This window comes from Toxotes jaculatrix, chromosome 21, assembly GCF_017976425.1.
Source record: "Toxotes jaculatrix isolate fToxJac2 chromosome 21, fToxJac2.pri, whole genome shotgun sequence".
Taxonomy (NCBI): Eukaryota; Metazoa; Chordata; class Actinopteri; family Toxotidae; genus Toxotes; species Toxotes jaculatrix.
In genome coordinates, this window is record NC_054414.1 from 6,622,055 (window position 1) to 6,646,958 (window position 24,904).

Genomic DNA, 24,904 nt, shown 5'->3' on the forward strand with positions numbered 1-24,904 from the left:
ATAAAAACAAAACTATTTGTTCAGTTGCCATCAGTTTGTACAGTGATTCAGTATGTTTACAACTATATTCATGTACATGAAAACATTTCTTCAAAAGGATGGTATAATAGACTCCACGGCCTCCCCGGGGCAAACTGAATGACTGTCTGCAGTGTCTTTTTGCATCACCATAACATCTTTAATACAAAACAAAACATGTTTTATCTAATAATTCCTGTAGCTTCAAGTTTTATTTCCAAAAAATAAAATTAAATAATATATCTATATATAAAAGACAGTTTTTCCTTGTTTTTTCTTATAAAATAAGTCTCAAGATATATTGCCACCTGGTTCTGATGCGTTCCCTCCCCATACCCAGCAAGCCCAAACTTTAGAGAAAAATAGTGAGCATGTGAATATTGTGTCTTCAGTCCTCTCCATAAAAAGCTAAGTGACCAAATTTAAACTCATTCAGATCACACCTCTAATCAACCCCTGACTCGGCTCTTCTTCGTGCAGGTTTCACGTCTGTTAAGTTTTGAGATTGTTCAGGTGTGTGACTTGTTGCAATAACCCCGCCCTCCCTAAAACCTTGTCAAAAATACACAGAAAAAGGCGCATTGGTGCTTGTGACCTACTACACCCCATACTGTACCTTTTAGAAAAAATCTCAATACTGTACAGTAGCTCAGGAGTACTTTTGTATTTTTTTTTTTAGGTTTTTTGTTTGTTTGGTTTTTTTTTTTGTTTTTGTTTTTGTTTTTTAGAGATACAGCAAATATCCAATCAAACAAGAGGAAAAACAAAGCAGCAGAAAATAACTTCTCTGCTCATAAGGTTTTAAAGTATGTACAGTTTTTTTCTTTTTTTTACACCTTTAATTTGTTACAAAAAAAAACAGTATCTAAGTTCACCATTTCTTACTTTGTACAGTACTAACATTGACTCAAACCTTGTGGCTGTCATAAGGAGAAGGAACAGAAAGGAAATCAACGGGGTTGAGGATACAGGCAGGATTTTCATAAACGTCTGCAGCCCAACATTATTAACAACATTATCGACCTCTTCTCCACGTCACAGTTCATAAACAAGGTTTTAATATATGTACACGCACAACCTTTTTAACATTGGCCAGCTAAAAACAGAGGTACAGTACGCCTCCAGCTAGATGATCAGACATCAACAGTTCATCCCTCCTTTTTTGAGGGAGGGGAGGTCAGGGGTCAGGGTAAGTCAGGTGTACACATTCATAGGAGAAGTGAATACAGAGGGTGGAGAGGTGGCCCATGGGTAAAAGGAACTATCTGCTCTGCAGATGTGGCCACGGTTTGCAGAAGAATATGAACAAACTCACTGTCAGCGTCACCCACGCTCCAGAACACTGTTAAAGGTTTAATTCAAACCTATAGACCCTGACAGGAAAAAACACAAAGAGAGCTGTGAAAATCAAACTGCATTTAAACGCACCCTTCCACCTGCCCGTCAAATAAAATAAAATCTTTCTGTGTGAATTGTTGCAGTTGTTGTAAAATTGACATTTCTGTGAAAGAAGACTGTAACGGAAGATATGTTGATGCTTGTTTTATGATCCACTGAGGGGCGAAAAAAAAAAATAAATTCAGAAATAAAATATAATTTTACTCTCTGCAAAATAGATACAATCATAACAGGGTATTTGAGGAGGAAAACAAAATAATAAAAAAGGTACATCGTGCCAACTCTCTTTAATTTTTAGCCACATTTAAAACCTTAAAAATATTCATAAAAAGGCAAAATTCTCAGTCCCCAAAAATATTGTCATAGACTTAAGGAAGAAATATCTTCAACCTGAAACACTGCCCTTCCACCTTTTTTGTACACAACTGGCAAAAATATATAGATATATATTAACAGCAATAACTTACCATTGTTTTAATTTATTCATTTATTGACTTCTAAGATTTATGTTGCATCTCCCATAGGAAGGAAGCTTCAGTTCTTATTTATACATCACAAAAATAATTAAATAAAAAATAAAAACTTCTAAAACCCCAAAGCCTTAGTCCCGCCCTGCTCTCCTTTCATGGCAGTTTGTCGTTTGGGGCAACTCATCAGAGCATCAGGACAGAGAGAGGATGTAGAGTCGAGGCTACATAAGGTCTAAAGTGTTGTGGTTAATGTTCGTCCCCAGCTCCTGGTTGTTGTTGCCGCCGTTGTTATTCCCACCCAACATCTCAGACTGTCCCCCCTGTCCACTGTGCATCCCTGTCATCCCACTTAGTTGGGACATGATGGAGTTCTGGTCTGAGCTGAACTGAACAGGATCTACAGAACCACCTGGCTGCTGCTGAGATAACACTTGTTGCTGGGGTTGTGGAGGTTGGGGTGGCGCCATACTGGGGTGATGTTGGCTTAAGTGGCCTGGGTGGGGTGAGCCGGTCTGGGTCTGCGGAGAGATGCGATGGGGTGAGGGCTGGGGCTGAGGTTGGGAGGAGGGCTGCATGCGTGGGGACGGGCTGGAGTGCGGGGGCTGCGACTGTGGTCTTGGTGAGGGCTGAGGTGACCTGACCTGACTGCTAAGTGACCCTGCTGGACCAAGCCCTCCTTGTCCTTGGAGATGGTGCGGGGACTGAGCCATCTGCTGTTGGGGACTCATGGGACTGCTGTGTTGGGCTGGAGAACCCCCGCCGAGATGTTGTTGCTGCAGGAGCCTCTGGTGGATGTTCTGATGAAGCATACTTTGGGACGTCTGCTGCATTGGCGGCCCACCACCCCCTGTGCCAACTCCACCAACACCTTGCTGTTGTTGTCCCTGCCCTGGTCCAACTTGTCCAGGCTGAAGCGGAGGTCCTCCTGGTCCTCCAGCACCTCCACCAGGCCCTCCATCTTGTCCTTGAAGTCCACCCATTGAATTCTGCTGCTGCTGCTGCTGCTGTTGTTGCTGCTGCTGCTGCATCTGCATGTGCAGCCTTTGGTGGAGCGCTGCAGTTGCTTGTGACATGGAGTTGGTGTAGCCCTGCTGCTGGCCTGGCTGTCCCGGCCCACCCTGGGGTCCTCCCTGCTGCTGCTGGGGACCCGCTACACCTCCACCCCCTGGCTGAGGTTGGGAAGAGGGGGGTATCCCGGGCTGTCCCTGGCCAGGCTGCATGAACCCTTGCTGCCCTTGCTGCTGCTGGAGTCCTTGAGGCTGCTGGAACTGCCCGTGGTTTCCCATCTGCTGCTGCTGCTGCTGCTGCTGCTGTTGTTGTTGCTGCTGCTGCTGCTGCAGGTGTCGTCTCATCAGCATCTCTCTGAACTGTGTAGATATGTTGTTCATGTTGCCTTGTTGCCCTGCTTGCATTGCTCCCTGTTGCTGTTGTTGCTGCTGCTGCTGCAACGCAACCATCTGCTGTTGCTGTAAATTCCCAGGCAACATTGGGCGCTGTTGTTGCTGCTGCTGTTGTAACTGCTGAAGCTGAGCCATGGTGGGCATATTCCCTCCACCTGCTCCGCCCTGAACCATGTTCATCCCTGGCTGCCCTGCCTGGTTCACATTGACCTGCTGTTGTCCATCCATGTTAGCAAGCTGGTTAACCCCAGGCCGCACACCTCCGGGGCCCCCTTGTGGAGGTCCTCCTGCTCCTCCAGCACCACCCTGAGCACCTTGATACCTGGCTGCTCTTTGTCTGATAAAGGCAGCCATAAGCGTTGGGTTGGAGCGAAGGATGTTCAAGACTTGCTGCTGTTGAAGGGGTGAGCTTGGAGAGCGAAGAGTTCGCAGGAGGTCTTGTAGTGCTGCCTGGGGTAGGTTTCCTGATCCAGCTGCACTTGTTATTGGAGTAGGTGCCCCTGCTGCCCCTCCTGATACGCCCATTACCTGCATCATCCCACGGTTTCCTGGTTGAGGTTGCTGCTGATTGATTGACTGCTGCTGTTGCTGAGCAGCTGCAGCCTGCTGCTGTGGTGCCATGTGACCCATCATGCTTGGCCGCTGTTGAGGGTTCATAGCTGGTCCCCCAGGACCCCACTGCTGGTTTGTTGGCTGAAGCTGTCCACCACCTGGTTGCTGGACTTGCTGGAGTTGCTGCTGAACTTGAGGTGGCAACTGCGACTGAGGGCCACCTTGCTGCATCCCTGCTAGCATTCCCTGTTGCTGTGGGTCTAACATAGTCCTGCCAACAACTCCCTGAGGAGCCTGGGGGGGCATGCCCTGTGCACCAATGTGGGGCATGCCCATCTGGGCCTGTGTGTTCTGGTGGTGAGGATGTGGGGGTATCATGCTCCCTTGTCCCAAGCCACGGATCTGGGCTTGGGCCTGGGCCTGAGCCATCTGTCTCTGGGTCTCTGCCAGGCGCTGGATTTTTAGGGCTGTCTCTACAGCAGCCAAAGGAGGACCTTGCTGTTGGCCTTGTACAGGCATGGACCCTTGGCCCTGGTTGTGTTGTTGCTGCTGCTGCTGCTGGGGTGGGGTGGCTGGTCCCAATCCAGGTTTGCCCAGGGACTGGTGGAGAGGAGAGGCTCCAGGTGGTCTGGGATTGTACGGAGGCAAACCACCAGGATGTTGCTGGAGTTGCTGGACATTGGGAGGCTGCTGCTGGAGCTGGGGCACCATCTGTTGCTGAGGAGAGTTCATCATCCCCCCTCCAGCTCCTCCACCAACTGGCTGAAACTGATGGAGATGGTGTTGAGGGGGCATGGCACCACCTTGCTGCTGAACCTGCTGTTGTTGGCCTGGAGTTCCCATAGGCCCCATCCCAACTACTTGCTGCTGAGGAAGTACAGGCATGTTCCCCTGGGTGGGTGTCTGGGGGGTAGGAGGCTGCGTACCCACAGATGTAGGTGTACCAGGACCAGTTGCTCCATTGTTGGCTCCTGGAGAGGGCAGGCCGTTGCCCCCAGGGGCTCCCCCAGGGGCAGGCTGGCCCACTCTCTGCATGCTGGCCATCCTCCTTCTGAGCATCTGGGCTTGCTGGAGCCTGTGCTGCAGCTGCTGTTGGCGGAGCTTGTGCTTGATGTTTAGGCAGAACGGGACTGGGCACTTGTTCTCCTGACAGTGCTTAGCATGGTAGCAACACAGAGCAATAAGCTGCTTGCAGATGGGGCAGCCACCGTTGGTTTTTCTTTTGCAGCCTTTTGTGTGCTGAACGACACGTTTCATCTTCTGACAGGACGGCAGAGAGCAGTTTGCGTTTCGACACTGGCAGGCGTGGACGAGGGACTGGATGCAGCGCTGGATGCTGAGGCGACGAGAGTCTCCAGGGCTCTGAGTGGTAGCGGCAGCCTGGTTGCTGCTCTCATCGTCCAGACCGAGGCCTAACTTATCCATCTTGTGCTCATGGCCCTTAGTGTTGTAACATGTGATGCAGAGGTCGTAATCCTGTGAGGGAAGGATAATGTTCAGACGTGATATGTAGCAGGTTTTACATATTCCAATCTACATATGTTTGTAGGTTTGATCATAATATGTTACGACAAATAAAAAAAACCCTTCCTGACTCACCTCACAGACTGTACAGTGGAAACGAGTCTCCACATGGTGCTTGCACTCATTACAAGTGTAGACAAAGCGGTCCTGGCTTTGGTTATGCAACTCAACCAACATGCACATGGAGCTCCACTTGGACCTCCGCAGCGAGCTGAACTCCAGGTGTTTGTCCCGGGCCAGTGTCAGGAAAGCATCGCGGCCGTCCATGAGGTCACATGCCATCAGGGGATCCGGGTCTGAAATAGGGGGCAAGGTATTTGCCATGGGGCCTGCGATCAGCCGGATCACAAAGAACACCTAGGACAAGGAAAAAGAAGGGAGAACAGGTGAAATCTGATCTTTTAAAACTAATCTAACTTTGTGCCAGCACTGGTGCCAGAATTCAGAGTAAAACCTGGAAAAGTCTCATTTTACAGTCCATATATTCCACTCATACAGTGAGCTGCCCTTCTTGTACCTCTTTGTGTTTTTCCATAGTGGCATAGAGTTTCTGTGAAAGGTCATTGGAGACATTGGGCATCCCTGGCTTCTTCTTATTGGCTCGGCTCAGGCTGCTCTTGTTCTTACTCGTCTTCTTGTTGTTCTTCTTCTTTGCATTTTTACTGTCACCCTTTGTGTCCTGCACAAGAGAGAAAGGGTGAGGCAATCAATGATCAATTCATCCACAAGCTCATGTACAGAATATCTCTTCAGGGCCATAACGACAGATTGCAGCATTCTTACATCAATACTCTCATTGGAAGTGCTGTTCTCCTCCCTTTTCCTCTCCTCCTCCTCCTGCTCCAGCTCTTTGATGCTCTCCTCCAGCACATTGGGCCAAAAGTCACCCTCAAAGTAAGGCAGCTCCTTGGCACTGGTCAGGCGATCCTCTGTTGCCTGCTTGAAGATATCCTTTAGGGGTACATTGAAAACAAAGTTAGTGTTTTGAACGGATATGGTCCACATCACTTCTTACCAGCAGCTATACCACTGTTTTTGCACTGATATGTAGTTATGTAGTCTAAACTTTAAGGCTTAAAAAGGGCATGAATAGTCAAACATACCCCTCCAAAAATTGAGGAAGAGTGAAGTTGAATGCTGCCTCTTTTACCTTGTAGTCGTGCACTATCCGCTCTGCAACTGCTTTGTCTAACATCTTCTTGTACCATTCCTGAAGGCGTTTGGGCTTTGGGATCTTCTGATCTGCGGGGTGACAGTGGAAGATGTAGTCGTCTCCTTCGCTAGGGGGGCAGGCCCAGATGTGGCCAGTGGTGTACCTGAGGAGGACAGAGGACAGACCACAAACTATGAGCATGAGAAATTTATAGGCTAGCAAAGGAAAGCTCTGTGACTGGATAGAATAAACATTACATTCAGAGACTTACTGATGAATTGCTGAATGTTAACTCAAGACCTGAAAAAGTTTTCTTTGAGCAGAAGAACTCACCCCAACTTCTTGACATATTCCAAGTACCCGATTAGGATTTCATGGTAAACTGCTGTTCTCAGACAGCGAGGCCTGAAGAAGTGCACACTGTCCAGGTAGGAGATGTAAACTCGCCTGACAGGGTGAAAGAGGAAACATAAATACATCACGAGTGCTGAAACTGAATTTAAAGTTTGTCTTCTACAAATTAGAATTACGTTTTTCAAAACAAAAAAAGAACTTAGTAAAATAAGGTCTCAAATATAGTCATGTTCTTACCTCTGGTTGGGCTGAGGGCAGTCAGATCCGTACTCTTGAACATGCATACCAAAGAAACAGACATCTGCACCATCAATGTCCTCAAATGCAAAAAGGGCTTTTGTCCTGTATGGGAAAGACTCTGACATCTCTCCGCTGTCCACAAATCTGAAGACAAAAACAAGGGTGTGCAAACTTACTGACAGTAAAATAAAACCTAATAAGTAAAACAGCATCATTATTATTAGTACAGCCAGTAAATTCTTCCTTTTTACATCAACAACTTCTTTATTAGATGAGAGACCTCTACTATGTAAACTGTACCGGGCAATATTCGAGTGCGTGTCATCCTGCATGTTTCGTGAAATGTTGGCACTGCTAATTTTCACAGTGGGAAATATAAGCCAAAGGCTAAAAATGTTGTCTTATGATCAAGTCAGTGTGTTGCACCAGCTTCTGTAGGTCTAGGTCTGACTGTTTCTACTTCCTGTACCTGGACTTCATGCCTGGTTTAACCTCCACCACTTTATCGGAGACATGGACGACACGAATGGAGACTTCCCCAGACTCTGGGTGGCTCTGACGCTTCAAGAAGTCATTCACCCTCATCTCCAGGAAACAGCCCAACTTTGTCTGGGGCAACCCTGTGTGGGAGAAAGCCAGACACATTATTTTTACATAGTTTAGTGAGTATACTAACAACTGCAAGGGAGAAATATGATTTAAATCTATGAGAAACCTGATTCAGAATTCATTTGCCACTTACTTTTGGCAGAATACTTGTTCTCTTTCCTCGTCTTACTTGTCTTCTTTAAGCAGCCATCACACACAAAACTGAGGTACAGCAAAACAGAAAAGTGATTAAGCCATTTGAATTGTATTAATAAAAAGATATTAAACCTTGAGGTAGCCTGGAATTAGCAACTCAATTAGCTACTCACCCTGACGGCCAGATTGTGTCATTGTGCAGGACACAAATCTGGTGCATCCTGCGCCCACAGTCCATACATTCCACAAGCCTAAAAAACACAAGTGACATATTTAAGTTCTTGAACAAAACTGGGTTTATTCTTCTTTCCCGATGCTAATACATGATAGGCTGTTAACTTACAGTTCAGGGTCCAGTGTGTCATTCTTCTTCTTCTCAAACTGATCCTTGTTTATCGATCTGAAATTAAAAAGGAGTACGTCAATAAAAGAAACACAAGGAAACTGTCAACACACAACTGGAAAAGCTTTCATATTTATCAGGCTTTAACCCAAAAGTTTTTCTTTACAATGCCCCATAAGTTGCTAACTTCTGCATCTTGACTGTATCTAAAAGGCATGTCTTACAGTATTGATACCACTGTCAATGAGGCTACACCATTACACCGCACAACACCAAGGTATGATTGTTCTGAATCCACAAACTGTGTACTTATACTGAAGCAGAGCAATTTTTTCCCCAAACAAAATTATTTTCTACACAATGCTCTCTATATCTGTACAGGAACACCAGTTCTCAGTTTACACTTGTGAAATTATTAGAAACTCTTCAAAGGATCATACAAGTGTAGAAAAACCTGACATTATGTTAACATTATGTCGACTAGAAGGTTTCAAAACATCACTGTATGAACACTTCTGCTGGAACTTTTTTTGTGGAGTTATCTTTGCTGTTTTATCTTTCTTTTTTGACCCTGTTAAATATAGTAATACTTACGTCTGTGGCTGGGTGGGGTCGTCACCCAGGGAAACCGTCTCTCCCTGGATCTCGTTGAAACACTTCTCACAGAAGTGGTACCTGTCAGCAAGAAGCCCAAATTTTGGTGAACTACACCGTTCCCCACAGCACAGTCAACCACAGACAGCGCATGGGAGGGCAGTCACCAAATGGTACAGGACATGGGCAAGGCAGGGTGCCACAAGCGGAGCAAGCAGGAAGTAGGAGCGCAGGACAGCAGGAAGTCGTCATCGCAACAGCCAGTCATGATTTTGAGGGGTGAGGGTGAGGGGATGGGGATGGGTTTGGAGGTGCATGGTTGGTCAAGGCAAAAGCAAGCCAATGTTGATATCACAGCCATTGGAAGGGAGGACAGACAAGTCATATGGACCGGAAACAAGACGAGACGAACATCGAAGACAACACACAGCAGAGAGCCGAGGCAAAGCACAGATTAGCAATTTGGACATGACAGGATGAGCAACAACAACCACCATCACAGCTAACAAAGCAAGAGCAGAATCAGTCGGAGCTAAATGGGAAAAGGGAACTGGAGCAGGAAGTTGTAGCACAGGATGTAATACGGACACTGAACAGATATGAACAAATAAGCACAGACAATTGCTCAGCTGTCCATTCAAGCAGTTCATTTTAAAGTCTGTCCTTTCACATTCCAGTAAGGCTTTTATTGGTGTGCTCCTGGGCTCAGGGCAGGAAGTGATGTGAAATTTATTAACATGTTGGAATAAACAGCAACAAAAGAGGCATCATTGCTTTCTTCAAAGAAAATGCCCATTTACCGTGTTCAAGAGATGAACACCTCAAACAACACCACAGAAATGAGACATTTTCTTGTGCAGCTTCTTCTGCATCCACTGACAAATACCTTTTCAAACGTTCTGAGCCGAGCTGCTATTTAAAGATTTGTTTCATGAAACAATAAAACAAGTTAAGGAAAGTGAGAAGAGGACAGACTATTAAAATGCCAGTGCATTAGGAACCACATGAAGGTATAAAAACGAGTAACATGAAGTGAAGGGAAGCATTTAGGGAAATCAATTTAAATCAGATGAAAACTTTTGACAAAAATGCTAATGTTTCATATACTCTTTCAGAGCACAATTCAATGTACAGGCAGTCTGTTTAAATCATTTCCATAATCCCTTCCTCTTTTGAGCCTTGCATCCATTTAGTTGTCCCTCCACCCTTTATTACATGGGGGCTTCCCTCCCTCCCTCCCTCCATACCTGTTCTGGTAGCTGAAGTAAGCAGCGTCTCTGGGAATAGTGCATAGCTGCTTTCCATAGCAGCACAGTGTCTGAGGAGAGAACTCCAACTGATGGACAGAAACACACACAAAAAAAAATAGGATAAGAACATTTTTATCTCTTGACCATCAACAATAGTAAATTCACTGATACCCAGGCTGGCAATTCCACGGTAAACACACACCGAATAAAAAAAAGATGTTAGTGGGCTCGAAGTGTTTCCAGTAACTGGTAGTGAAAAAAAAACATGGCTTCTCCAACAAGACTGGCAATATATGAGCTTCCAGTTTAATCATGATTATATCAAGTTATCATTTATCATCTAAATAAATGATTTCAAGAAAAAGTTTAGCACTTAATACTCATTTATTGACTTACATAATGACAGGCAAAAAATTAATAAGAACCTACATCCACACTGCAGCTGTAAAAACTCCCCCAGCAGAGCTGTACTCAGCTAATTTCTGTTTGGCTTAGTTTTGTAAAAAGTAATTACAGCTACCGTCAAGTGCTACTTTGTTTTGTCTCATTGTCAGAAGTCAACCTTTCAGCCAGCCTCTCATAATAAGGCCCAATCAGTTTTGTTATTTGTCTGCAAAACCAAAAATAGATGAGTCTAATGAGAGCTGAAATGCGATATGGCGGTGGTATGCCCACGGCCAGATTTAGCTATGAACCCACTTCACTGCTTCCATTTTCAGATGTGAATGGGGAGGGGGAGTTCATTTCTGCATCTGATACATACTCAAAACATTCATACACACCACTTTATTCAGGCATATTTTCAGTATAGACGGCTTTTCAATGTGCATATCAAAGATTGGTGCAACTACATCTACACTGTTATACACCGAGTTTTCATAGGAAGGCTCTATTCACCTGTTGATTAGAGTCATGAGTATAGCAGTACAAAGAAAAAACCTTCTCCTGGTTTAAAACTTTCATACATTTTAAACCAGGAAAAGAGAAACTAGTTTTTTTTGTTCCTGTTCTCCCTGTTACTTTATGAAGTACAGATTTATTGTGGTGACCTGTGCAGCAAGTGTCACGCTGCATAGAGGAAAAAAAAGGCCATGACAAATACTAAGAGTCATCCGACATTTCTTCTTACCCTTGAGCCTCTTAACTCCAACACCCTCTCTTTGATTTTTACTAAAGATCAGTTCACCCATTTAGCCAATTATACAGCATTTAGTCTCACCTTCCTGCCACAACAGTAGCCGAGGCTCTGCATGACGGGGTCAATCTCCTGCTCGAAAACCTCGGCCAGCTTGGAGCAGTACTTGTACACTCGGGATGTTTTGCGGTTGTACAGCCACGCGTTGTTGAACATCAGCCAAATGTCATCCACGTACTGCCAGGGATCCTGGTACTGACCTATGACCAAAACACAAGGCATGAGATGATGGAGTAAGAAGACTTTCCAAACTAATGATAGCCACAATTTGATTCATCTTGGAAAGGAAGGTTTATTGTGGTCCACCCAGGAATGACCACAGCAACAAGTACTAACCAGTGTCCAGCTTTCGCTTGATAGTTGATAAGTCCATGGGGTTCTTCACAATGTCAAAGTAGTCCTGCAAGATCACAGTGTGCATGTGTCAAAGCTGAGAAGCTAAGAGTTAATCACAACCATACATGAGCATGATGAGCTGCTTCAGCAGTCATGAGATAGTGGATTTCATTTCAAAGTTCTTAAGAGGAATACACAAAGTCCCAAACACTGACAAGGAGAGAGCGGTTTATACATGGCAGAGGAACAAAAAGACCTCAGCGGGGATACATACAGGTATGCACAGCAGTTGTGGGTCAACAGGCATTCTGAAGGGCAGAGACTCCGGATCTTGCCTATAGAGAGATTCGAGTGTAGGCATCAGGGCCTGACGGAGCTCCTCTGGCTTGAAAACTGGGAGGAGGCGAAGATCAGAGAGTAGATTGGGATCAAAGAGGAATGAAAAATCTGTTACTTTTCCATCAGTTTTCCCCTGCTTCAATTAACCATTCCATGACAAAAACATGAGAAACAACCCATTTTAGATCAACAGCAATATACAATGAAATGTTAGAAAACTGCGTATATGATTCAGACGTTTAAGTTTTCTACTAAAAACTTCTCCTCCTTACTCTTCTTTTTCGCTGGAGCCTGTGATACAGCTGCCTCTGACGTCTCCTCTTCCTCTTTCACCTCCTTCTTCATCTCCGGTTTCCTGTCTTCCGTCTTCACGCCGGATGTCGGCACAGTTGTCGATGTATCCATGGGAACACCTTTACCTCCCTCTCCAGAACACTCCTCCTTTTTCAGCTCTGATTTCACAGGCTTTTCCTCCATCTTGAGGTTGCTGAGCTTCCCTCCTTTGGAACAGCTGCCGGCATCACTTTCCTCCTCCTCATCCTGCTGCTTAATCTCCATCTTCGGGTCGAGGTTTGCGGCTGACGCGTTCGACTGTGGCTGCTGGGAGGAAGTGTCCAGGCTGCTGACGGAGGCTGGAGTCAGGGCCTGATTGTCCCCTGGAAATGAACCCTTTTGGGACAACTAGTGAGAGAGAGAGAGACAGAACAAACTCAGATACATGGAAACACTGAATATGATATAGTGATAAGGTAAGTAAATGACAGAATACACTAAAATGAATGAATGAAGGTTCTGAGTAGCTCATGGGTAAAGCATGACACAAAACCACCAGATACCCAGAATGACCAAGTAAATAAAGACCAATGGATTTATAGGAAAACAGGAGTTATAAATAATCCTTAAGATCAGGAGTTACAACTAATGGATCAATATAAGCTGTTAAAACTTTGGGAGACTAGATCACACTGACCGGAGTGCGAGGCAGCTGAGCACCATGCGGCGTTGAACTGGATGCCAGCCCGGGATGAGACGGAGTGGTCGAACCAGCTGGCCCTATATGATGCTGCTGGAGGGACTTGTTAGAGCCCGGGCCCTGGCCAAGCTGGTTTTGCTGGGGGGCTGGAGGTGGAGCCAGCTGTGGTGCACTAGGGGTGTGTGGCTGTGGGGTCTGGGACCCTGCTAGTCTCGGGGGTGTTTGGTGAGGGGTAGGGGACCGGCTGTGAGCAGGGGAGGGTGAGCTGCCACGCATGGGTCCCAAATGAGGGATGGAGTTGGGTTGTTGGTTTGTGTTAGATGGAGTCATTGAGGAAGGAGGTCCTCCGACAGCTGAGTTGGGACCTCCGCCACCCACGCTCTGGGGACCCATTGGCCCAACCGTGGAGACGCCACTAGGACCACCAGCTGATCCTGGCTGTGCTAGAGGACTAGCAACTGGAAGAGAAGGTGGAGTGCCCATCTGTGTCTGTGGACAGATTAGGAGGAAGGTAAAGAGACAGCAACAAAGGCAGGGTCAATAAAAAGGTAAAGTTCCAGATAAATATTAAGCATGTGTGAGATGAGATCATTCTTAGGTGTCTCTATATAAATTCATAATTTAAACTTTGCAAATCGGGATGCAACAACTTCATAATATTAATACATCCCCGCTAGCCAAAAAACTATTGTGGTGTGTGGTACTGTATCACTGAATGGTAAAATACTGCCCTTGCTTTTCGGTTCACTGTACCTCTATTATCGGAACCATTTTTCTCATACAAAATGAGAAATAAGACAAACATAATATTATACAATCTGTGCTTCAAAATCAACGTCTGTTCTTAAATATTAAATAGTAGATATTTGTACCTTGTTACACATCTACAGATGAGATAACTCCAGGTCACCTTACCTGTGCCATGCCTGCCTGTGCTCCAGGCTGGGCCATCCCAGGCTGAGCCGTACCAACACCTGGTCCTGAGCCAGGAAACTGTCCCTGGGACATATACTGGTTCTGTATCTGGTTAACATTGGGCTGTCCCATCCTGGATCCAACCATTCCCATCTACAGGAGTAAAAGGGCATGGACAGGGTTCTTAAAAAAAACACTTAACAACTTTTTCTGCTGAGCAGTTTGAATGGTTTAAGTAGCATTTTAGTAAGTTGGTTTGTGACAACAAATTTTCTCCCCATTTAAATTGTGTTTTGATATGGAATAAGGCACATGGTGTGTTCAGTACTGACCTGATTGCCAGATGCTCCCATCGGGAGAGGCGGCGTGGACCTCTGGCCCATAGACTGCATCCCAATCTGATTGAACTGATTCATACCTGACAAAAAACAAAATGTCACACACTGTTATGATACAACACACAATTTATGTGTTTGGGTTCTTAAATAACGCCACTGTGAGGTTTCTGTTATATTACTAAAAAAAACATTCCTATGAAAAATGGCTCTCAAATTAACATTTGGGCTGATACAACAAATGCTATTTGTCAAATTTTTGACTCTGCAATAAACTGATCAACCGACATAATGTGTCCCCAGCCCCCTGCAATCTTTACCTGGGCCTTGCATCCTGTTGACCATCTGATTTGGTCCAGCCGGTCGCACCATAGACGGGTCAGGGAGGGGGCCGTCTGTGAAAACAGAGGCAGGAGATTAAGGAAAAGGCTGTCATCTGTGCACAGGCACTCACCTAACCACACGTGTGGAGAGGTTTGTACAAACTGGAATGTTTCATACTTTTTTTTTCCTGTTTGTTTGGTCAGAAAACATCATTGGCATTTGTACTCATGTGGCACCAAATGACTGAGCAGAGACACCTGGGAATGCAGTCTGAGCCTGTTTTCAATTTCTGTGACACATTTTATCAATAATGTGCGAATAAACCGAACCAACTCCAGAAACAAACAGTATCCTGTGAGTATGAGGGGACTGACAGATGCTACTCTATTAGGAACTGATAAACGATAAAACGAATGGCAAAAGAAACAAACACGCTATGAACAAGCCTGCTGATGAAGCAGTATGAGTAGTATGATGAAGCAAAAGGAGGACAACAAGAGAATACAATATGATAGAAATAATACTGCAGTGACAAACATGCAGTCTCACAATGCTAAAATGTCACAGTGTCGCATTCCGTCGGATTAAATTATTATTCACATGAATGGGTGCTGCCTGCATAACATTAGCTCATCCAAGTCAACATATGCTGCATGTCCACTCACTTGGAGGCAGTCCAGTGGGGGGCTGACCCATGCCGGCAGGGCCGAGGCCCAGACCCTGCTTCTGGAGCCGGGTCCTCCTCTTCTCCTCCAGCTCCTTCTGGATCTTATAGATCTTCTCTGCTAGCAGGTGATAGTACTCAGCCTGTCAAAAAGAGGGTAAAAAAAAAAGGTTAAACATACCAAAGAAATTTAAGAAATAAAAATCTGAAAATGATGTAGCAGAAGAAAAACATTAGTACTGTTTGAATATCTACGGCTGCAAACTCATTTGGTTTTTTAAGAACACTGACAAATGATGAAAAACAGTTAGCAACAGTAAGGCCAGTCATAATTCATGACTGTCCCAGAGTTAGTTTAGTGTGACAAACCTCTGCTTAACCAACTGCAGTAAACTTATTACTTAATCTGGTAATTCACCAGGCTCATATGCTCTAGGTTTGCAGCCACATGCCGCAAAGGCATATGAGCTGTGAAATTTTTAACTTTTGAAACCAACCTATGACTGACAGAGTGACTTAGCAGCTGCCTATGGCCGCCAAATGACAGGCTTCTCAAACATTTCCCCCCTTTTTGACCAAATGTGCTGAGCTAAAAAAGAGAGTGACTTACTCTGCTGTTGGCTGACTCATACATGTCTCCCTCAACTTTTCTGGCATAGGCCACCAGGTTCTCCATTCGACGGTCCTTAAGGGCAGCAGGATCTGGAGTTGGGAAAATGGCCTGAACCCTGTGGATGGCAGAACAAACAGAGAGGGAAAGGACAAGGAGGAAGGAGGTGAAATCAAAGAACTGCTTAAACTCAGTATTTCGATTGTGTTGATGAGGCATGTAAACCCTTGATGGATCTTTCTGTGTGTGTATGTCTCGGTTGTAATTGGGACAGTGGCTCTACCTGGTGTGTACACACCCAATATGTGTGAAAATCACCTATAATAACGTAATATGCCAGCACAAATGTGATTATGTATAACGAGCAAAAAAAAATTATTTAACATAGAGTTCCTCTTTAGTACTTACAGTTTGTGCACCAAGTGGTTTCGTAGGTCCTGCGTGATGTCTTCATGCCAGCTTTTCCTCATGCCTGTGGCAGAGGGAGGGGCTGCCGTGGGCAAGGAGCCGACTCCACCAGCATCATTCATCAGACTGAGGAGGAGGGGTATTATTTTATTGATTAACATCTTAAAAGCATAGGTGTGCGCCTTGGTCTGATGAAGAATTGAATAAAATGTTGGATATGGGTCTTAAGTGCTTCTAATCAAGCCATCCACCAGATCGCATGTTATAGTGTTATGTGTTCCTTCTCACCCTGCGTTGTTCACATTCAGGTGCAACATGGTATCCTGTAGCAGACTGGCTTGTTGGTTCTGTGGTGGAGCTCCCACACCTCCATTGACTCCCATAGGATTTCCACCTACACATAAAAAGGACAGAACATCATGAGTTTGCATTCCTTATGTTCCCCTACCAGTGATAACACTGTTATATACCTTGCTTTCGGACATATGCCTTTTAACATCTTCAAGCTACATCAACAGGGCTCCTTTTTTTAACCTCATATCTTTTGAAAGCTACTAAAGGCACTTTTCAGTTGACAATAAGCAACTTCTGAAAGGCCACTTGAAGCATCTTATTCTTTAAGTAATTTTCAAATTTTGAAAACTGAATGTCCTTTTTTTTTTTTGTCTGGGCTCTGAAAAACATTCTAAGCCCTCAGTACTATCAGGAACAGTGAACAGCAAGTAGAGAGTGACGAGAGAGAGAGAGAGGGAGAAGCAAGTCAAAACGCAAGCAGACTCACCCATGGGATTCAGAGGTCTCATGCCAGCCTGTCCTTGCAGGCCTTGGTTGGGCATATTGGGTTGTGGAGTCTGAGCTTGGATCTGGTTGCCCTGGTAAGTGAGGCCCAGGGCTGCGTAGGCCCTTTCTATGGAGCTGGGGTCAATCTGGCTCGGTGGGTTGAGGTTGGGAGCGCTGGGTTGGCCGCCAGGTACGGCTCCAAGAGAGCTGCCCAGACCTGCACCGGCCCCACCAAGTAGAGCTGTGAGAACATAAGAAGAGAGAAGAGGGTTAATAACACATCTGATCTGTTTGACAGAATATAAAGGTGGGCAATGTTGGCATCAAAATATGAATAGCAATATCTTTCTATATCAATATATTTGCAAAATCACATAAAAATCACAAAAAAAAATCACATAAATCAAATTGAAGATAACATAATGACAAGTATAAGATTCAAGAATAGCATTGTTTGGTCAGATACAGACACTCACACTGCGGGTTCCTCTTGTCCCCAGCGTTCTTCAGTGGCAGGCAGACAGGACAGTCATGCCGCGTGCAGTTCTTCCAATGAGAGATGATCTGCCTTGATGATGCACAGTGAGCAACTGAGGGTGAAAATGGTAGAAAGACAGAAAGAGTTGGGAAGCAGAGGTATGTGATGGGAGGGGAAAAGGCAAAGGAAAAAGGAATGAAACAAAGAGGGGTCAAGGGAAAAAAAAGATTCAGAAAAACTAGAGATGCTTGACAAAAAGTCTCACCTAAAAAAACCCAAACTATAAAATCTACTAGCAAATACTGTCTGTGTAGCTTATGCCTGCTGTGCACCTGCTGTACCGTTGCACTGGGTGGAATATACCTTCGTTAGCAGGAGCAGAGCCAGTCTAGTTAAATTCACTCCACTCGTCAGCCTGCAAAGCAATGTAAACACTGAACCTCATCTCTGAGCATGCACGGTGATATCTGCCCAACACAGAGCTACTCTAAAGAAAGTGAAAATGCAATCGCAGTGTTGTTTCTGAATAAACTATGCTGGCTATGTCCACTGTAAAGAAAAAATACGTCAACTGGTACAGTGATGCAGCTTCCTTATGTCTGCTAAGTATTTTTTGGACAACGATTGAGTTTTACAGCAAGAAGGTGCAAGCACTATCAAATGGGTTCAAGGCATTATTTGTTAAGTGGATGAAGACAGGATGACTGTGATCTCACTAGGTTTGTCGATTCGAATATAAAAGCTAAAAATGATTCCACGTTATCCAAGGTACCCCGGAATATCTCTGTAACAAGCCTGCTTGTCAAACACAGGGACACAGCATAGCTTTAAACTGAGTGCAGAAGCATGCAGCATCCCTTCTACTCACCCTGACAGGACTTGCCAGCCTGGCAGTGAGTCATGTGGTTGAGAACGTTCTTCATAGTGCGGCAGTGGGGCAGGTTGCACTGCCGGACTTCACCGTTGGCCTGTTCCCTTCGCTGGCACTTGTGTGCGTGAAGCAGGAGTACCAGTTGCTGCTGGATTAGCTTGCGCTTTTCAGGGTCAGCGGTGGGTGGGGCGCCAGCTGCAGCTGATGCTGCAGAAACCTGGGTACCAGGACCCACTAGACCTGCCTGAGCATTGGGCACCATCCCTGGGGCCCCTCCCACAGGTGTGCCAGAGGGACCGCCCACCCCTGTCTGTGACTGCTGGGAGCCCTGGTAATTAGAGTTGGAGGGAATAAGAAGATGTGACATGGATAAGAAAAGGGAATACAACAAACAGGAAAAAGTGTGTAAGAAGCAAAGGGAGTAAAAAGGGAAGAGGAGAAAGAGAATAAGAGAAAAGATGGTGGTGAATTAACAGAAAGAGGGGGGGTTAATAAAAGAAGATTGGATCAAGTGAAAGGAAACAGCACAGAGCAGTGGAAAGGTGGGAGTTGATGTTGGAGGGACAAGGTGACAGATGAGGTGATACTTAAATCATATTCTTGTATCTGACAAACATTTTGCGGTCAGTCTGTATTTGCTACCTACCATAGCAGCCATTCCTTGCATGGGTTGGTTCTTCTTGTCCACATTGAACTGGGCCAGGCTGTTGGACATGGGGCCTTTGTTCTGGAGCTGAGGGCCCAGCCCTGCGCCTCCCAGACCTTGATTCCCCTGCCCTGCATACGGACCTCCAAAAGGGCCCCCTGGGTTCCCCATCATGCCCATCTAGGAGCGAAAAAAAAAGGAAAACAAGACAGAGTGAAGTTAGGATGAATGATGGAGAGAGATGAAGAGTAAAAGAGAGTGACATCAGACAAAGTAACATGACAATTAACTACGTGGCTGCAACCGCACTTCACTGTTACTGGTGATGGCACCTGAAGAGGACATGTAACATTAGCGTGTTCTGGCATTTTGCATCCACATGAACAAGTAGTCAGCAGTGTGTGACAGAAATCTGACGTGAATACATCCCCTTTTCTTTCTTCATAAAGGAAGGTTTATTTGAACTTAAATTTAAAAAAAAAAAATAATAATCACTGACTAACTCCTCATCAGTAACCCTATCTTCATCACCCCCACAAGCTCACAACCTGTACCTCTCCCTCTGTCTAACCTGGACACCCTCTCACTGCATTTGAGCTCTATTGCCAAATCAAATATCGGTGTCTCCACCACATTCACTAAGCAACAGCAGCCTGCAACATTTTTACTGTCACTCTTGTGGGACTGTCAATCAAATAAACAGTGCCGTTTTTTGCAGCTTCAACTACAAGCATAAGCGTGCTGTGCAGTTGAGTTATGGACAGTAACAAAGGTTTTTAAATATTAACTGCAAAATAATGTGAGTTATACAAATTACTGTTTTGGAGAACAACACTGAACATGTATTTGAAATTCAAATTTCTATTTTCAACACATACAACATTCACAACTTTCATGTTCTATATAAATTCCAGCAAATTTTCTAAGATGAATGAAATGAATGATATGGAATGTTAAACTATGTCAATGGGAAAAGAACATCATTTCTACATCCCTACCTTGTTCATTGCTCCAGGTTGCTGGCCTCTCATCCCAGCCTGGCCCCCAGCACCCTGCTGTTGTAGGGTCTCAGCCAACAGGTTGCTGTTGCCACCCATCCCCTGATTCCCAAAGCTCATCCTGGTGGAGCCATTCATCACCTGGTTCCCCATCATTCCGGGCTGCTGCTGTCCGTTATTGCCTTTCTGCTGTGCTCCCATCATTGCCCTGTTCATGCCACCCATCATTCCTGCTGCAGCATTCTGTTGCTGCTGCATCATGCTGGCCTGCTGTTGAGGGGAGAGGTGCTGTTGCTGCCCCTGACCCATCATTTGCTGAGGTCCCTGGCCAGGGGATGCTTTTATGTTCACCAAGTGTTGCCCCTTGGCATTGGGGCCTCCTGGGCTGCCCATGGCTCCTTGGTGCCCTTGTTGGGTTGCAGTGGGTGCCCCTGAACGCAAAAGCTCGGACAGTTGTTTGTGCTTGGCCACCGCATCCTGGCCTCCACCAACACCCCCAGGACCCCCTCCGGGGCCAAGTCCAAGACCCATTCCTCCTGCTCCTCCACTTCCTCCTCCAGGACCCAGACCTGCAGGTCCTCCTCCAAGAGTGGTGTGTAGCTGGTTGAGGTCCCCACCATTGACCAGGCTTGGGTCATTAGAGCTGATGAGCTCGTCTGGGAGATCATGCTCCAAGTCAAACAGTGAGCCGAAATCTGAAATTGAGAAGAATGCAAAGTTTAGGAGGGGGGAGGCAATGACATGGGAGACAAACAGGGAAAGGGTGAGAGGAGGACAATAAGGGCCACAGCCATGTTAAGCTGGTATAATCCTTCATTTTTCAGCATGACTGAGTGAAAATGCAATTGCATGCTTGACATTAAAAACTGATAAAAGCTGTTTAGAGGTGTATGACCAATTTTCTGCCATCCGAAATTAACAACATTTCATCAAGCAACAACACAACTGCACGCAAAAAACTACAGGTGAGATCTTATATGCAAACGTACATGCTCACCTGGCCTGCCCGCACACAGATCACTGACCAATAAAGTCATTCAACATGTTGCAAAGAGGTTTGTACAGACGTGATGAATGGACCATTTCAAAGTTAACGAAACAAAATGGAGACAAGTGAGGCGAGACACAGATTCAGTTTGTCAGTCTGTGTTCACCCAGCAAACAGCTTAGGCGATCAAGAAAGGTATATATGATGAACATTGTGTATGTTAAGGATACACATCAAGACCACAATTCACACAAACCAAAAATTCTCAAACTACAGAATCTAATGATTTCTGTTCTTCCATTAATCAGTCTTTTCTGTAACATAGTAAGGTACAGCGTACAGTCCTACTCGCCCTGTCAACATTTATGCATCAAGTAGTTGTTCAAGTCAAATTTGATGTTACAAGACATTTACTCATTACAGATGATAACAGTGATGTGTGTTTTTTTCCTGTTTCATATAACTACAAACTGAATGCTTTGGATTTTTGCTTACAGGTCAGAAGCAAGCTATGAAGCTAAAAAGATAACACAGCTCAGATCACTTCTGATGTTCAATTGACATTATTTTTTCACATTTTGATGAACTGTGACTATGTTAAATGATTAATGGACAGCAGAAATTCTGTGGCTGCAGTCCTTACGTTTAATGTACTTGAATTAAATTATAATTCCTGGCTGCTGCTGTCCATTACTGCCTTTCTGCTGTGCTCCCATATGTAAATTAACAAATTAATGTCATCAGCTACTTTTCATGCTTTTATTTTTCGAACTATAAACACTCTGCATGGCAGCATCACAAACTAATCTAAGAAGATAACAATTTGCATCCCCATTTACAGATCCTATCCTTGACAGCACGTACATATATCACGTAGGGTAACATAAATGTTTGCAGCGTCCAGATGATTAAATCGTAAAAGTCTCTGTGGTCACATGCTGACTATAGAGTCTAACATGCAGCTGTTCATTGCAAAATGATTGAGTGAATAGTTAAGTGATGAAATCTGGATAACTACTTCATGCTTGGAGCAGTATTTGGTCGCTAACTTGACTCTGGTTAATATCGCAGTGGTTGGACATGGCGCTGTCCATGCTCCACAGTTTTGTTCTCAGGCCACTATTCCAGCTGCTGCCACACGCCATCCACAAAAAAACACACTCACGCACACACCAACAATGGCAATTTGAGCTTAACAATCAGTCGGACCCGTGGGCCTAAATTTAGCTCTCCAACACGGCTAGCAGCATCGGCACCCCTGCTTTCGCTAACACTATTAAGGGTAGCTAACGTTTGTTGGGAAAGGGTCCGAGTTATGATGGGGCAAAACAACAGATTGTTTTAGACGTTAGAAGCCTTAAAACTCAAATAGCAGAATGGGTGCTGCTGTAGCTGACTGTCAATTTGGCACAACTATAAGACGCCAAAAACTTTATCATAAGTTGGCTCGGCACTGAGCTTATTATCAGCCCGGCTAAAGTAGCCATTAGACACGGGTCCGTCAGTAGAGGACCTGCATTCAGTTAGCTTACCTAGCGTTAGCCGAATGGCTAACAGGGCTTCCTCCGGCTAAAATGGCTGTTAGCATGCGAGCTAGCAGGGAGAGCTCATCTTCACGTCCGACACACACACCAACTACTAGCACGCTAACATTAGCAAGCTACGACAAAAACAGAAGAGTAATCCCGCGTCTTTTCCCTCTTTCAAGTACACCCAACACGTCGAAAAATAACAAACTTAACGAATAACACCGTAACAAATGCCATCATTAAACAATACTTACCATTTCCATCGCTGGCGGAGGCGGAAAGTGCCGGAGAGGAGAGTTTAGGCCTCTTGGCTGAAGGCGGGCCAGAGTCCAGAACGTTCTCGGCCATATTTTTTCGAAATAAAAATATATAAAGTATCCACAATTGCAGACGTTTTCACGCCCTTAGAAGCTCATTCCTTTTCGTTTCCAATATTGCGACTTTTCCCCCTCCTTTTGGGGGACTAAGAGGGGGAAAGTCCCGAGTACAAATTACTCCTCTTTCCCTGGGTTCGCCTCTCGATTTCAGCCTCGGCGTATATCAACCCCCCTCCCTCCCTCGTCGGATTTTTTGTTCTTTATAAATTTCTGCCAGCGGAGGAGGAGGGGGTCGGTGAAAGTAAAGGGGGAGACACACGCAGCGGCTTCCCTCTAAACTTACACGGCCTCTTCGGGTGTAAATAAACCGTCCCCGAGTCTCTCTCCCATGATTGCATCCGTCATTTCAGCCTCCTTTCCAGCGGAGTCTGGATGAAGATAATGTCGGGCAGAAAAGGCTTGTTTGCCTGCGAAGTGATGGTGGTGCTGCTGGTGGCAGCGGCTGAGGATGAGGGGATGCAAATAAAAAAAAATAAAGCTGACAAATGTGCAGCTGCAATGGTGGATAAAGTACAAAGCTTATTCGTTACGCTGTGAAGAGAAAAAAAGCAAAACTTATTCAGTGTGAAAGTCGTCTGCGCAGGAACATGAACTTGCATCTGCTTTTCGCAGAGGTTTGGCAGCAAAGCTTAAAGTTGGATTATGTTCAACAGTTATCTTAAAAGCAAGCAAACAAATTGTTAATCAGTTTTACAGTCGGTGGTTTAAAAAGAGCAAATTAAACAAGTGGAGCAACTTTGCTTTTCAAGTGCAGCAAACTGAGCTGGATTCACAAACATTGAAAACCATGTGTGTTTCTCAGGAAACACTTGGTTTAGCATAATTACTCAGCAGTTAACGTCCACTAAATGAAAGACCCAGTGCTGTAACCTTTCTTTTGCTTTGTTTGCTTCCTCATAGGTAAAATGGTGGCATCATGCAGAAAGTTCTCAACACAGGCAAATGCAGTTTCCTTGGCCTGTTCTCTCCTGATCTGACTCCATGACAAGCTTCATTCTTTGAGTTTCCAGTTTAAAAAAAAATCTTCCTCCTCTTCTTGTACTTAAACAGTCATCAGCCTTACCTTCTTCAGTTATTGAATGCATATAAAAACCTTAAAAAGAAAATGTGCTGCTTAAGTCTCAAGTTTTCTCTTTTGGAGCACACTAAATGAAGCAGCACAGGGGAAATGTTTGAAATCATCCTAGACTTTAGTATGTTTCTTATTGAAAAGTAATTGCCTGTTTTAAAAGCTTTTTTTCAATAACCTTAACACTTAAGGAGAGAACAAGAGCTTTTACTGTGTACTGTGCTTGATATTGATACAACTGCTCCACAGCCATTCAATCACAGTTTTATTCACACAGGTTCATCTCTGCCTGTCAACCTCCAGTGTTCTCAGTCACGTCATGTCATATCATCATCTGCTGCTTATCTGGGTCCAGCCCCAGGTCGCGGGGGCAAATGCCGCCCAGTCCACAATGCACTGAAGTCCTATGGAAGAGCATATGACCTGGATGTCATATTAACTGTCTGTCACTGCTAAAAAATGTTTGATTCAGGCCTTTGGCTGGTGCATGCTGTATTTAAAAAAAACTTATCAAATGACATGTATGTATTATAAATATGTACACTGAATGGAGTCATTATTTCAGAAAACATGGGCCTCTATCAATGTGAGGGTTTTTCTAGGTTTTGGTCACCACACCAAATCAATCACTGTCTTTGTAACAGAGAAATTCTCCCATAATTAAACAGGTTACAACTTGTTCAAATATATAAATTGCCTACAACACATGGCCTCAAAGGTCCTCCACCCATAAATTTTTATAATCAGGTCCATCTGCATGAAGAAAACACAGCAACAGATTACAATCAGAGTTATTACATTTCACTAGAATCTCATAAAGCATTTTTCAGGCAGTTTTGTTCCTGTTTTGCACTGAGTGCAGTTTTAATATTTTGTGAGTTGCCACATCCATTAATGTGTTTAACTGCTATAAGGCCACAACACTTGGGGGACAGGACCAAATAAGCATATGTTTTACTGGGAATCAAACCTGGGGAGTGTTGGTATGATGCCCAAAGGATCACAATCATGGCTGGATTAACCCACCAG

The 24,904-nt window shown here is 44.8% G+C and overlaps 1 protein-coding gene across 2 annotated transcripts; it reads right to left on the minus strand.

Annotated features, from left to right (window-relative positions):
• Nucleotides 1–732: 732 nt before the first annotated feature.
• On the minus strand, nt 733–23,138 carry ep300a (E1A binding protein p300 a). Of its 2 annotated transcripts, none has more exons than XM_041066630.1 (31): nt 22,684–23,138; nt 19,913–20,607; nt 18,915–19,094; nt 18,266–18,596; nt 17,396–17,509; nt 16,921–17,160; nt 16,428–16,533; nt 16,140–16,265; nt 15,732–15,849; nt 15,123–15,264; nt 14,454–14,528; nt 14,131–14,216; nt 13,799–13,951; nt 12,881–13,372; nt 12,183–12,591; nt 11,846–11,964; nt 11,572–11,635; nt 11,260–11,435; nt 10,038–10,126; nt 8,791–8,871; nt 8,197–8,253; nt 8,027–8,104; nt 7,852–7,919; nt 7,579–7,729; nt 7,107–7,253; nt 6,849–6,962; nt 6,513–6,678; nt 6,146–6,313; nt 5,880–6,041; nt 5,438–5,719; nt 733–5,314 (listed from the first exon to the last, which is right to left on the minus strand). In XM_041066630.1, the coding sequence occupies exons 1-31, from the start codon at nt 22,775–22,777 to the stop codon at nt 2,108–2,110; spliced, it is 8,490 nt and encodes a 2,829-aa protein (XP_040922564.1). In that variant the 5' UTR covers nt 22,778–23,138; the 3' UTR covers nt 733–2,107. The 2 variants fall into 2 exon arrangements, with proteins under 2 accessions (XP_040922564.1, XP_040922563.1); XM_041066629.1 differs by having other exon boundaries at nt 17,390–17,509.
• Between the last annotated feature and the right edge of the window lie 1,766 nt (nt 23,139–24,904).

Excerpts from the sequence above, each read along its gene's own strand:
- ep300a (XM_041066629.1), bottom strand. The coding sequence starts at position 22,777 with ATGGCCGAGAACGTTCTGGACTCTGGCCCGCCTTCAGCCAAGAGGCCT. Across the intron at positions 11,965-12,182 it reads GGCTCCAGCGAAAAAGAAGA|TTTTCAAGCCAGAGGAGCTC; the intron begins GTAAGGAGGAGA and ends GCCTCCTCCCAG. Across the intron at positions 6,963-7,106 it reads TGCCCTCAGCCCAACCAGAG|GCGAGTTTACATCTCCTACC; the intron begins GTAAGAACATGA and ends TCACCCTGTCAG.